General features: G+C 42.4%; 1 protein-coding gene across 4 annotated transcripts in view; it reads left to right on the top strand.

Annotated features, from left to right (window-relative positions):
• Positions 1 to 6188, top strand: part of ASAH2 (N-acylsphingosine amidohydrolase 2) — a 100435-nt gene extending 94247 nt beyond the window's left edge. For all 4 annotated transcript variants that reach the window (XM_045439420.1, XM_045439419.1, XM_045439422.1 and 1 more), the window contains exons 21-22: positions 1639 to 1727; positions 3679 to 6188. In XM_045439420.1, coding sequence (XP_045295376.1) covers positions 1639 to 1727; positions 3679 to 3868 — 279 coding nt within the window. In that variant the 3' untranslated portion in view covers positions 3869 to 6188. The remainder of the gene's footprint in view (positions 1 to 1638; positions 1728 to 3678) is intronic.
• Positions 6189 to 13476: the final 7288 nt, after the last annotated feature.

The following is a 13476-nucleotide window of genomic DNA, read 5'->3' as shown; positions in this document are numbered from 1 at the left end:
TGAAGTCGGACGCTTAACCGACTGCGCCACCCAGGCGCCCCTAGAATTAATTTCTAAGGAGGCCCTGGGACTCAGCACACGACAGTTTCCACTCCCCTCTTTTGTTGGTAATCGGGACCTCCTCACCTCTGCTTATTCTTCACAGGCGCTACGTGAAGTGCTCTGTGGACGTTGTCACCTCGGTCTAATTCAATCCTTACTTCTGTGCATTGGGTTACATTTTATTATCCCCATGTTACAGACGAAGAAACTGAGGCCTAGAGAAAGATCCAGTAACTTGTATGAAGCAGTTGTGTGTCAGGAGGAGTTGTGTGTCAGGAGTTGTGTGTTGGGAAGTGGGAAATGGTAGTCACATGGTTCTCATAGTCAGTGGCCTACCCTCGTTCTCTGGTCCCCACTCTAGACCTGTGCGCCGGGGATCACCCTATCTCCTACTCTGTCAACAGCCTCCCCGATGTCACTCTGCCCTAAATGGCCAGAAGCCATTCTCTTTACAAGTGACCATCATAGTGAAAACTTCTTCACTGAATATAACCCATCAGCTGAGTAATATTTTAGATAATCCCATGGCCCAGTTGTAAATAAGTGATCCATTCACCAGAGTGTTATTTGAACATCTACACGTGACAGGTGTAAAGGACTGTAACGGATAAAAATGAATTAGACACAGGTCCTGCCCTTAAGGGCCACAATCTAAAGATTTTTGGGGAAAATTAGAGCTTATGGCCTCTGTATCTTTTAATTTGTTATATCAAATCTGCACTGTATTTGAAGCTGAATTGTTGGTCTGAAATGAATTATTATAGCAATTTTCCAATGGGGGAATGAAACCTGCTCGTGATGTGCTTTCTAGGAATCCATTATGACAAAACATAGGGATTGCTTTCAGCATCTAAGACAGGGAAGGTTTATGCATCGTTTTCAATTCTTTCACTTGGGAGACATATTTACTAATAATTCATTTACCCAGAGATGGAAAGATGAAGAAACATTCCCATTTTCCCTCCTACGTCTTGAAATGACAAGAGAAAGTCTTGGAATATAGATCAATAAACATGTCATGAAAAGGCTTGACTTAGGCCTTTTTTTAGAATCTCGAGTTTTATTCGGTCTCTTCTCTGCCCCGGTTTGCAAAATTTGCTATCAGCTCTAAAATTATGCTCCATTCACTTTTCTTAAAAAAAAAAAAAAAAAGAGGGGCGCCTGGGTGGCGCAGTCGGTTAAGCGTCCGACTTCAGCCAGGTCATGATCTCGCGGTCCGTGAGTTCGAGCCCCGCGTCAGGCTCTGGGCTGATGGCTCAGAGCCTGGAGGCTGTTTCCGATTCTGTGTCTCCCTCTCTCTCTGCCCCTCCCCCGTTCATGCTCTGTCTCTCTCTGTCCCAAAAATAAATAAACGTTGAAAAAAAAAAAAAGATTAAAAAAAAGAAAGTCATGGTGTGTAACAGCATGGGTAAAGTGACATTCTGAAGACCTCGCATGGAATGTAGAGAGAGATGCACCTGAGAATATGGACGAAATTCTAATACATTTTCACACAAGGTATTGGCAGCTCAGCCTACAGACGACAAGGACGTACTTACAGGCAGGCACCTTTTATGACCATGCGGGGTCTCATCAAATGTGTCAATTGCGTTTCAGACCCATCAGACCTTCCTCACTGTCGAGAAATACGAGGCCACATCAGCAACGTGGCGGATAGTACATAACGACGCCTCCTGGGAGACACGGTGAGCTCGCCTGTTGGACATTTTGTCTTTCAAGCCATGGGAACAGTCGATCAGTGATGCAGGGAAGACAAATGGGAACACGGGCTTAAGGCCGGAAATTACTGCTGTCAAATTCCCATGGAGCCTTCTGGCCATATTTAGTGGATTTATTCGACTCCATTTGGATTCTCTTTCCCTGCGAAACAGTGGGACATGTGCTACTGTCAGGAGAGGTGCTAATGAGGTTGTGGCCTCCATTTTTGTAAACATCTGTTAATTTTGTTCTTTTCCACGGCCACAGACATTACCCCTGAAGGCTGGCTAGCCTCAGCCATTCTTGCAAATGGGTCGCGAGGCACACGGGCCTCGGTAGAGCCTGACAGTTCCTTCTGGGAAAATAACAAGAGTCTATAGGCAAAATGATTACATGTTTATACGTGGCCAATGATTCTTCATTGGAATTACTAACACACGAGGAGCTTGAGTGTTTATCTTTTCCTGACTCCAGTGAGAAAGGAATTTGCTTCTGGAGTTTTCTCGGAGAGGCGTATCTCTGTGTTTTCGATACCAAATCCCTGAGCCGAATAAATATTTTGAAGATTTGCAAGTGGCATCTGAGATAAGAAAATGCTTTTGTTCCCAAGCGCATCCATTTCACACCACAGGACAGTGGCAGGGGAGTGGGCAAAAATTTTGGCAACTTGTACCTGACTCACATCACCCTAGATTAGGTCATTAGTTGCGTGTTGGTTTCCTTCACGTGGTTAACTGAAAATAGAGATGGGACTGTGCTGGGGCCCCTGTGATAGCCAGACATAAATCTGGGCCTCAATTTTCCTCGGATGTTTAGGAATCTCGGGCACAGATCATTTTTAAACAAATAATAAATACATATTTAGGGTTAAGATAAGACTATACAGACTATAAAAAAGCATGATTTGTTTTCAAGAGCCCCAAATCGCAACAGCAGTGAACACTGAGGATACGTATAGGCTTGTTTCTGCCTTGTTCAGCAGCAGCTGGAATGTCACCTCTGTCATGGGAGCACGGGGCCCGCCGCTGAAACACACAGAATGTTGAGAACACTCTCTCCATCCAGGGAACTTACTGTCTACACAGTTGGGGTTATCAGTCAGTCACCCACTCTATCTCACTTACCTGCAAGAGTATCTCACCCGCTTGAGGTGGTCTACAAGGGCTCGTGTGAGCTGACTCCGTCTGTTTTTGTGACCTCAGCCCCTGTGTCACACTTCGCTACCTCTTCCTTCTGCTCTTCCGCTGCACCACGTTTTTTCCTGCTCAGAACGCTTCGCACCCTCTGTTCCTTCTACCTAGAATGTCTTTCCTCTGGGCACGTGTGGGTTCAGCTTAAATAACATCTCCGTAGAGATACCGCTGCCATACTTGTTTCGTTTCACCCACCACTTTTAAAAATCATTTCTCGGTTTACCCGTTCACTGCCTTTCTTCCCCCCTTGCCCTAGTAGAACACAAGCTCCATGGAACTTGGAGCCATGTCTGTCTTGCTTACGGCCATATCCTCGTGCCTCTAGAAAAGAGTCTGCCGCATGCACTCGTGAAGTATATATTTTTAACAAATGAATCTGGCTGGGAGAGGAAGTGTCAGTTGAAGCAGAGGACAGCAAGGGCAGAAACAGTGCCACAGCCGTTCTCAAACAGGAGACATCCCGTGTTCTGAGTATCGGGTGAGGCTTTTTGGGGATGGATAAGGTTTGGGTGGTTATAAAGGCAGAACAGGTAAGACAATTTCTACAAATGGCTATTAACTAAAGGTTCCCTTCCAGGAAGTATTTGTCCCTGTTTTGTTCATTGCTGCACTCTCAGTATCTAGGAGAGCGCCTGGCTTACGGTCGGTACTCCCTGAATGTTCGTATAATGATCAGTCCTACCTTTGTCGAATCACACCTTTTTAAGAGTAAAACTTGGTTTGTTTGTTTGTTTCCTACCAACAGTTTCTATTGGCACAAGGGATTGCTGGGTCACAGCAATGCGACGATACAATGGCATATTCCGGGTACTGCCCAGCCTGGAATCTACAGAATGAGATACTTCGGACACCATCGGAAACAGGACTTTCTCAAGCCGGCCGTCATACTTCCGTTTGAAAGCACTTCCTCCGCCTTTGAAGTTGTAACTAGTTAACGAAAAGTTGACAAATAATTTAACGCGTTGGCTGTCCTCCCTAATTTATAAACATGATTTCACACGAATGTAAACAATTGGGATGACTTCTCTAATTGTCCCTGTTTGAGGACAGATAGTTTCCTGTGAATGGGACAGAGGTGTGTGTGTGTGTGTGTGTGTGTGTGTGTGTGTAACTGGTGGTCTAGAGCCTAACACATGATTTTCCTTGGAGCCTTGCAACTGTTTGAAGGGACAGTTCCCCTCGATATAAAACCTCTGAAAAGTTAGTAAGAGTGGCTAAAGATGTGTGAACAGCGGTTCAAGTATTTATTTATAGAATTATTGAGTGTTAGGCTGGGAAAGTTTAAAGAGCTCATGTAGTTGGAGTCTTCATTTTGCAGATGGGAATGATGAAGTTTCATGGATTTAAGATTCACAAAGGCTGCAGGACCTATCCCCCCATCACACTTTAAAAAAAATAGTATATAAACATCGACCATAAACGTGTAACTCCAATTAGAGGCAATTGGTGTGGAAATGAGCATGTCAGCTTTTCTCTATTTAGCATAGCCTCTCAAAGCGATTACCCTGGACTTGATGTACCTGGTCCAGAGTTGTTGATATTGTTAAATTATTTCTGGCCTTCAGAGGCCAAGTACAGGAAAGTCAGACTTAGAATATTTTGATCATGCCCTGTGTTTCCCTAAGTGCCCTTATCCCTCTGAATTGTGTCTCCTCTCCTCAAGACTGGCTCTAAGTGATTTTGACTGTTTTCACTAATCAAATTCATCCCCAAAACCTAAGACTTGCCGTTGGTGTAGATATTAAAACAAAAGTGTTAGTGGATTGGAAGTCAGTCCTCCAAGAGCAAGATCTAAAATTCATTTATCTGTTCTTTTATCGCTCACTTACTCGTGGACCCATTCAATCACACAGTATTTATTAACACCTACATACCCAGTATTGTACTAGTGTTGGGCCTTGATAATTAGTTATCATATTTGAGATGAATGTATAAGTGTCAAAAGGGGACCGTTGTGAAGAAGAAAATACTCAACTGAGGATATCAATTTTGGAAGGCATTTAAAAAGCAGTCATCTTCAAGTCCTATCTCACGTGTCATCTGTGTTGGGTGCTCGAATTTTGGGGGAAAGAGGCTCCAGACAATTTGGACAAAGTTGTTTCAAAAGTAATTCGAGGGCCTTATGAAATTCCCAGTCCAACGTCCTGAAGAATGAGATAGGACAATCTGACATTGATTGCCTGAAAGTACCAATTCCATTTAAAATTATCCAAGCTAACTGGCGCTAGCTCCCAGGCTACAAAGGAAATTTCCCAAACCCAAATCATGCTTTTGTATGAATGGCAGAGCTTTAGCATTTTAGGGAAAAATCAAACTTTACAAAAACAAACTTTACAGCTTGAAAATAGTAATGATGCTAATCACGATGAGACTGACGTTCATCTAGCTGTGACTCAACATGCCGTATTGCATTGGAACAAACCCGGAACGCTTTTTGATGACCCAGGGCTCTGGTTCTATGTGAGTTCATGGCTGGAGAATTAGCTCATCAGGATTCCAAAGGGTAGCGATCATTTTTCCTAATGACTGCTATCACAGTTCAGAGTCTTCCCAAGAGCAAGGAATTCTGAAAGTAGTTGACCTTAGATAAATTATATCAGAACTGATAAAATTGTTCTCATGACTCAGAAGCGTACTGAATTTTTTCCCACCACCTCCATGCCTCCCACTGCAGCTTTCCTCAGTGGACCTGTGAGTCCCTGTCGTTCACTTGGACCTGTGCCAAGCCAGACACTGCATTGCCTCGTACTGATGCTTCTGCACCAGCCCTCTGTCCACCAGGACTCCTGCCCCCAAAGAACCCGCAGAAACCTGTCTGCACGCCCGCTGCCCTCTCTTCCAATCCAATTCCATTTTCTGCGTTTTGTATGTAAAAATAAGACCAGATCCTGCCGCTGTAGAAACCACAGCTATTCACTTGTGTGTAAAAGAACACCACAGAAGAGGCGGTGATCTGTTAACATACAAACCTAGATCCAAGCTATGTCATTGGAGCCAGACTATGGGGAGAAAGCCCCTGAAATTGGCCGCGAATATGGGGAAAAGGGGGCTGGTTGGGTCGGAGAACGCTTCTGCAGAAGATTTTGTGTGTCATGTCAAAGTGTCTGCATTTTGTTTGTTGTATTCTGCCTTCTCTGGTTTTAAGAATGCTGTGACTTCCTAAAAAAGCACTGATTGATCCCCCTACAATTTTCGATGAGTATTATATCAATTGCTAATATTCAATATAAGACAATAATAAATCACTGAATACAATTGTGAATGTATGGTCTATGGAGAAGTGGAACACTTGTTTTTCTTTTTAAAAACATTTTTTTAATGTGTATTATTTTTGAGAGAGAGAAACAGAGTGTGGGTGGGGGAGGGGCAGAGAGCGAGGGAGACACAGAATCAGAAGCAGGCTTCAGGCTCCGAGCTGTCGGCACAAAGCCTGATGCGACGCGGGGCTCAAACTCATGACCATCACAGGGCTCCAACTCACGAGCCGTGAGATCATGACCTGAGCCGAAGTCGGACGCTCAACGGACTGAGCCACCCAGGCGCCCTTTGTTGTTTTCAAGAGATGGACTGAATGGTGCTGGAAAAATACATACAGTTGAACATATTTTATGACTAGGGCAACCGAGAGTTTCCTAGGCAGGTAGTTATCTGTAAAATTGTCGCATGAGCTAATTCTGAAGATGCTAAGAATGACTATATTTGTGAATATGTTTCTCCAGGTTGCCTCCTCATACATCTCCAGCACAGGAAGACATACCGCCCTTTTTTTTTTTTAATTTTTTTTTAACATTTATTTATTTTTGAGACGGAGACAGAGCATGAACGGGGGAGGGGCAGAGAGAGAGAGGGAGACATAGAATCCGAAGCAGGCTCCAGGCTCCGAGCCATCAGCCCAGAGCCCGACGTGGGGCTCGAACCCACGGACCGCAAGATCGTGACCTGAGTCGAAGTTGGACGCTCAACCGACTGAGTCACCCAGGCGCCCCAACACACCGCCCTTTTCTAACGTTGGCGCCTGGGTTTCATCTTTAGCCAACCAATTTCATTAGATGATCCTTTTCATGCCTTTAGCTCTTCAAATAATGATTTTGCTTCCGGTATCCCAATGCCACCTGCTGGTTTATAGTGGCTTTTGGAACATCATGCCTTACATGAGGCCACAGAGGAAAATTTGCATGTTCCTTACATAATTAGGATGTGTTCAGCTGTAACAGCATATTCCTGATCAACAGGGGTCCAAGCGCTAAAGACATTGACAGTCACACATAGCAATGTCTTAAGGTGACCAGTTCAGGTTTGGTGCAACCACTCAATGATGTCACTGCTTTTTTTCTTTTTTCTTAACCTATTAACTTTAATTTTTTGGCTGTCACCTCAGTCTAAAGAGACCTACCTTGTGTCTTCATGCCATTGTGTGCAACAGCAAGAAGGAAGGGGAGAGTTCTTGGAATCTCTTTTTGGAAGGTGAAAAATATTTAGTGGGAACCCGAGTAGAATTCCCTTTCCATTTCCTTGTCTGGAATTGTGTCACATAGCTTTAAGGGAGCCTGAGAAAGAGAATATTTGGCATTTTCTGCCTCTAGAGAGGGAGACAAGTTCTGATAGCATATCTGTTTTAGGAAAGAACACACCCTGGGGCTTGATGGTGACAGGGCTTGTTTTCTACATTGTAAAATACATGCATTCATTCAGCAAGTTCACACTGAGCGACTGTATGCTTTGTGGGCATTGTGCTACCCCCTGGCGATACAGTAAGGATCAAAGCAGAGCAAGTTCTTGCCATCAAGGAACTCAGACTTTTAATGGAAGAAGCAGACAAGTAAACAGGCGATTCTATACAGAGTGACTCATACTGCTGCAGTTTAGGGTGTTAGAGATGGGACCTTATATGGTCTTGGGGAGAATGCGGGAGGTTTCCTGGAGTAAATAACGTCTAAGCTAAGACCCAAAGGATATTAGCTAGAAGAAAGCTAATGGTGTGTGTGTGTGTGTGTGTGTGTGTGTGCGCACGCTCCTTTCCATGCATGGATGCAGGATGACTAGACTATTTCAGGTAAGGGGAATATCAAATAGCTAATCACGTCTGTAGTTCTCATGCAAGGGAGGAATGGCCAGAGAGGTAGCACTGAACTTCACCTTCATAAATAGCAATTTGGTTTTAAGTTCATGTTAGCATTTTCTCCCTTAAGACCCTTCATTTATTATATGCATGTGCTTGAATGCATTTTCCTTTTGCTAAACTAATAAAACACATCTTTTATAACTAAGGCAACTGATTTTCCCAGTCTCCAGTGACATTGGGCATCACCCTTCCGTCTTCATAGTCTGTGTTTCTTGGAATTGGATTTATTGACATTTCTTTTGCTTCTGTCCATCTCATGTTTCCAAATCTTGATTTCCTTTTGCTTTTTTGTGCCTATGAAGTGGGATATTACAGCCAACAAAGACCACTCTCTCCCTTTAGATGGAGTCCAGAGTTCCAGCCTACATCTTATAAGTACTTATTAATACTAAAAAAACTGACCCACCCACATAAACTTCAAAGTACCTCAGTGTACATAACTTCAAGTTATCGGAGATCCAGGCTGTGTTGACCTTTTTCTGGCTGTGTTTTAGGATAATGAGCAATCCAGAGACCTGGGATATTGGCTTAACACTAGCAGAAGAGAACAAGTCTACCAGCCCACTTTCTGGAAAGATTGACTTGACCATATTGCCTGTTTTATTGGCGCTTCCTTATTCAATACAAGACCAGGGTAAGCTAAACGAACCTAAGAACTTAACATCTCAGCAATTACAACCTTGCAAAAAAGTCCAACATGGACCCACAACATTCTTAAATGGCATTTCAATAAACTAATTGAATAAACTAACAATGATTTTATAGATACATTTGATGGCACTACAATGAGGAGAGTATGTACTTTGAATGTCCTTCTGAAACTGTGGATGGTGTTGTGCTGACCTATTGCAACTCTTTTATCAGTTTCTCTTGGCCTCAAGTCCACAGATTCAAAATATTTTATGAGGACTGAGGGATAGCTTTTAACCATGGGACATAAGTTGTATAAAGTGAAAGAAAGAATCTAGGTTTTGCAATCTGGTCAACTTGGATTGAATTATGTCTGTGACCTTGGGAGGGTTACTGAGCACCCCTGGCTGATAAAATGGTGTAACAATAATAACCTTGTATGATTGATATGGGGTCATATAATTTAAAGGCTAAGAGAGAAAGCTAATTGGAAACTAGCAGGAAAACTAGTTGGTTCAAATCTTGGTTCTCCCATTTATTCAGTGTCCAGCCCTGAGTAAAGTAATTTCTTAAAGCCACAGTTTCTTAATGCATCTCAACTTCTTACTATATCAATGAGAATAATAAAAGCACTTACAGTTTTAGTTTGTGAAATTAGAATAAGGTAAAGTTGTTGGCAGAGTGTCTGGCATATGGGATATGCTTAATTTATTTATTTAGCTGTTAATTAACTTAGCAGTCACTGAGTTTTATGTAAGATGAAGCATATAAATGTCAGGAAGAGAGTAGGAAATAAAAAAATTTCTCCATTGTGAACTGAATCCATAACTTGCTCCAGAGACATTATGCGTTTCCTGATCTTTTGACATCTCCAATATTAGTGTAGGAAGAATTGGAATGGGTGACAACTGAGGCTATGAGAGTGGTCTAGACTGAGAGGCAATGGCGGTCAGAACCAGAACCACTTCAGAAATGGGTCAGAAGGTGGGAGCGTATAATACTCTACACACAAAATGCTCTTGAGTTACTGATTGATGGGGCGGGGAGGGGGACAAAGACAGTTTAAAAAAATTAAAACCCTAAAACTTTGGGTGACAGTAACAGTAAAAACAAGTGCCAGAATGAAAGGAAGAGATTTTGAGAGGCAAGAAGGCAAATCTGGGTTTGGATGGCTGAGACTTGACAAGACATCCAGGTGGCAAAGTCTAGTGCACAGTGAGAAATGGGGAGCTCAGGTTTTGCAGAGAAGTAGGGCAAAACAGAGAGATACAGGAAGTGCCCGTTTTGGTCCAATAGCAGAAATCAAGGAATTTGATGAGTTACAAGAAGGAGAGCAAAGAGCAAGAATAAGCCTGGATGACAGGCCCATGGGGAACACCTACTTTTAGGAAGGGACAAAGGAAGGAGGCCCAGAAAAGACTGTTACTAAGAAGAAGAAGAATTAGAAGTATTAGGAGAGTAGGAAGAGAGAACTCCAAGAAGATCAGTTATATAAAGGTTGTAGAGATGCTAAAATGGTTAAGAATTGAGTTAAGGCTTTGTAACTTGAACGTGAATACTTTCTTAAGAATGGTAGAAGGCATATGCCAGAGACAGTGGGGGTACTACAGGGTTGATGGGATGTGGCAAAGGCAGTGGCCATTCCGTATCTGCTCCCCCATCCATAGTGAGAGTTTGCATTGGTCACAGGGACAGGACTCCATTTTCAGGCTGGGTGTGTCCTAGGACTGCGTCTGGCAGCTGGGAATAACCATCTGACTCAGTTCTGTTCGGTGGGGTGGGAGATGTGAGATGTCCTATTTCCCCATTTGTGCACTCAGAGGGGACAGTCATACATTCCTTTGTCTGGTTCCCTTCCTAGTAGCTGTGTAACAGACATGGTGGACAGAGCTGCAGCAGCCACCTTGAGCCCACGGACTGAAGCTCCATGTCAAAGATGGCAATCTTATAAAAGACATTGGGTCCTTGATAGTCCTTGATAGTCAAATCATCCCTTGACTCCTTCATTTCAGATGATTGAGGGGAAATAAATTCCCACCTCATATTTACTATTCATGTCATGGTTAGAACAGCAGAAACCTGTATTCTAACTACTATACTGATTATAGACTCCAAAAGGCTATGATTTAGACACTTTCTTCTACTGTGGCTAAGATAAATATCAACATATTTGTGTAAAATCAGAAAGCAGATCTTTACTGGCTGGCCTGGGGGACATGGTATGGTGACCTGTTTCTATTTTCTGACTCTCTGTTATGGGTTGAATCATGGCCCCCCAAACAGTGTGTATCTTTAAAAAAATATGCCACATAAAGGGATACACACAAGGAGAACACAGCATGAACGCGAAGGCAGAGATTTGAGTGTTGTGTCTACAAGCCAAGGAATCCCAGAAGATTGCAAGTAAACCGCCAGAATCCAGTTGAGAGGCATGAAGCAGATTCCCCCTCACATCTCTCAGAACAAAGCAACCTGCTGACACTTTGATCTTGGACTTCTAGCCTCCAGGACAGTGAGCCAACAAATTAGTGTTGTTTAAACCATCTAACACCTGGCGTTTTGTTATGTCAGTCCTAGGAGACGAGTGCACTGGCCAATGGATTAGTTTGCACCCTATAGACACCTGTCAGATGAGATCCTTGGGTGCCTTCCAGTTTAGAAGACATAGTCATTATGTCTGTTCTTTACTCTTTGGGACAATATGGTCATTTTATGGCAACTGGTCTCATCTCTCATTGGTTGCCTGCGAGTGTCACCTGTCACCGTCACCATCAAAGACTATATAGTAAATTCTGAAACTAATTTACATATCATAAAAAGCCAAATGACTCAGCTATGATGCAGCTCTAACTCAAATTTGATGGAGAATAAACATTCCATATTTTTGGAAATTGATCTTTTATGGGTTGTGGATGAGACCATGAATATCTATTATATAAGATGACAGAATCAGGACAAATATAATTACGCATGTTTATTCTCACTTCTTATTGAACTACATTGGTTTTTTCCCCTCTCCAATTTATCATGCAAGTGTTATTAGCTCTGAAGCAAATGAAGGACATGTCAGTAGAGCGTCTTTCTGTTTACATGGTGGCAAAGCTAGCAAGGAATCATAACATACTTTAGGAATTTGGCAGTGCTAGTTTTAAATCAAGGCAGAAGATGATCTTTACCATGTATTAGAGAGGTGTTGCAAAAAGTAGTAGCCGTGAATTTTTATTCTCAATGAATAATTGACTTAATGTTTACGTAAATATTTCCTCTTTTAAGAAATGCTTTGAAGATTACTGAAGAGAAATCTCATGTTTGGAGGGATCTTATTTTCTTGGACTTAACAAAGTAGTATCTCAAAATCCACGTTTTACATAAAATCAACTGGGACCCGTTGGGAAGTTTCCTCCTGGTTGGGTGCCATGAAACCCACCCATAGGAGTCTGATAATCTCCACCATGGTAGGAACATCGTGAGAATGCCGTCATGATTACAAGCTCAGACTGTCATAGGGGCGCCTGGGTGGCTCAGGTGGTTAAGCATCTGACTTCGGCTCAGGTCATGATCTCACGGTTCATGGGTTCAGGCCCCGCATCAGACTCTATGCTGACAGCTCAGAGACTGGAACCTGCTTCAGATTCTGTCTTTCCCTTTCTCTCTCCCCTTCCCGCATTTGCACTGTCTCTCTCTCTCTCTTTAAAAAATAAATAAACATTAAAAAATTTTTTAAAAAAGGTTAGACTGTCATTGAACGTTTTGAGACTTTAGGACAAAATATTATGGAAAATTTGAAACGTACAAATACAGAGAATAGTACATTAATACCCCATATATTTCAGCATTTGGCTTCAGAAATTATAAACAGCTTGCTCTTTGTGTTTTATTTCTCCCTTCACATTTTGCTGGGTGGGACTGGGGTCGAGCTGGACTATTTTCCTTATAAAATTTTAGCATATTTCTCCAACAAATATATTTTTTTCATTTACTTAACCAGAAGGTCACTCTCCTATCTTAACAAAGTTGACAATAACCTCTTAATTTCAGCTAATAGTCCGTGGTCAAATGTTCCTGACTGTCTAAAAAATACCTTTTTAGGGGTGCCTGGGTGGCTCAGTCAGTTAAGCAGCAGACTTCAGCTCAGGTCATGATCTCATGGTTTGCGGGTTCAAACCCCGTGTCGGGCTCTATGCTGACAGCTCAGAGCCTGGAGCCTGCTTCGGATTCTGTTATCTCCCTCTCTCTCTGCCCCTCCCTTGCCTGCATGCTCTCTCTCCCTCAGAAATAAGCATTATAAAAAAGAATGAAAAATCCCTTTTTATAGTGGGTTTGTTTAATCAGGGCCCAAGCAAGTTCTGCACATAGCATTTATTAATCTCTTCAGTCACACTTAATATATAACCTCTCTCTTCATACCATACTCTTTTTCAAGCTGTTTAAGAAACCATGGTATCTAATAGATTTTCCTACATTATGACCTTTCGCATCTTTATGATGTGTTTTAGCTTATTCCTCTACCCTTCCTGTTTCCTGGAAACATTAGCTCTAAATGCTTGACTAGATTCAAATTAATTTTTTTTTTCTTTAGGCAAGAATACTTTTTCGGGTGGGCTCTTTAATTCCTAGTTCCTAAAACAGGAGATATATAATGTCTGGGTGTCTCATTCAAGTTAGGATTGACCTGACTTTCAGGAGTCGTCAGGCTGATCCATTCATTATAAAAGTCCCTGTCAACCTTTGAGCTTTGGGTTTCCACAGGCAAAAATCATTGCTAATCAGATCCATTATTTCTTTAGGGAT

This window comes from Leopardus geoffroyi, chromosome D2, assembly GCF_018350155.1.
Source record: "Leopardus geoffroyi isolate Oge1 chromosome D2, O.geoffroyi_Oge1_pat1.0, whole genome shotgun sequence".
Lineage (NCBI taxonomy): Eukaryota > Metazoa > Chordata > Mammalia > Carnivora > Felidae > Leopardus > Leopardus geoffroyi.
Note: the sequence above shows the minus strand (reverse complement) of the source record. Positions and strands in the feature narration are given on the sequence as shown.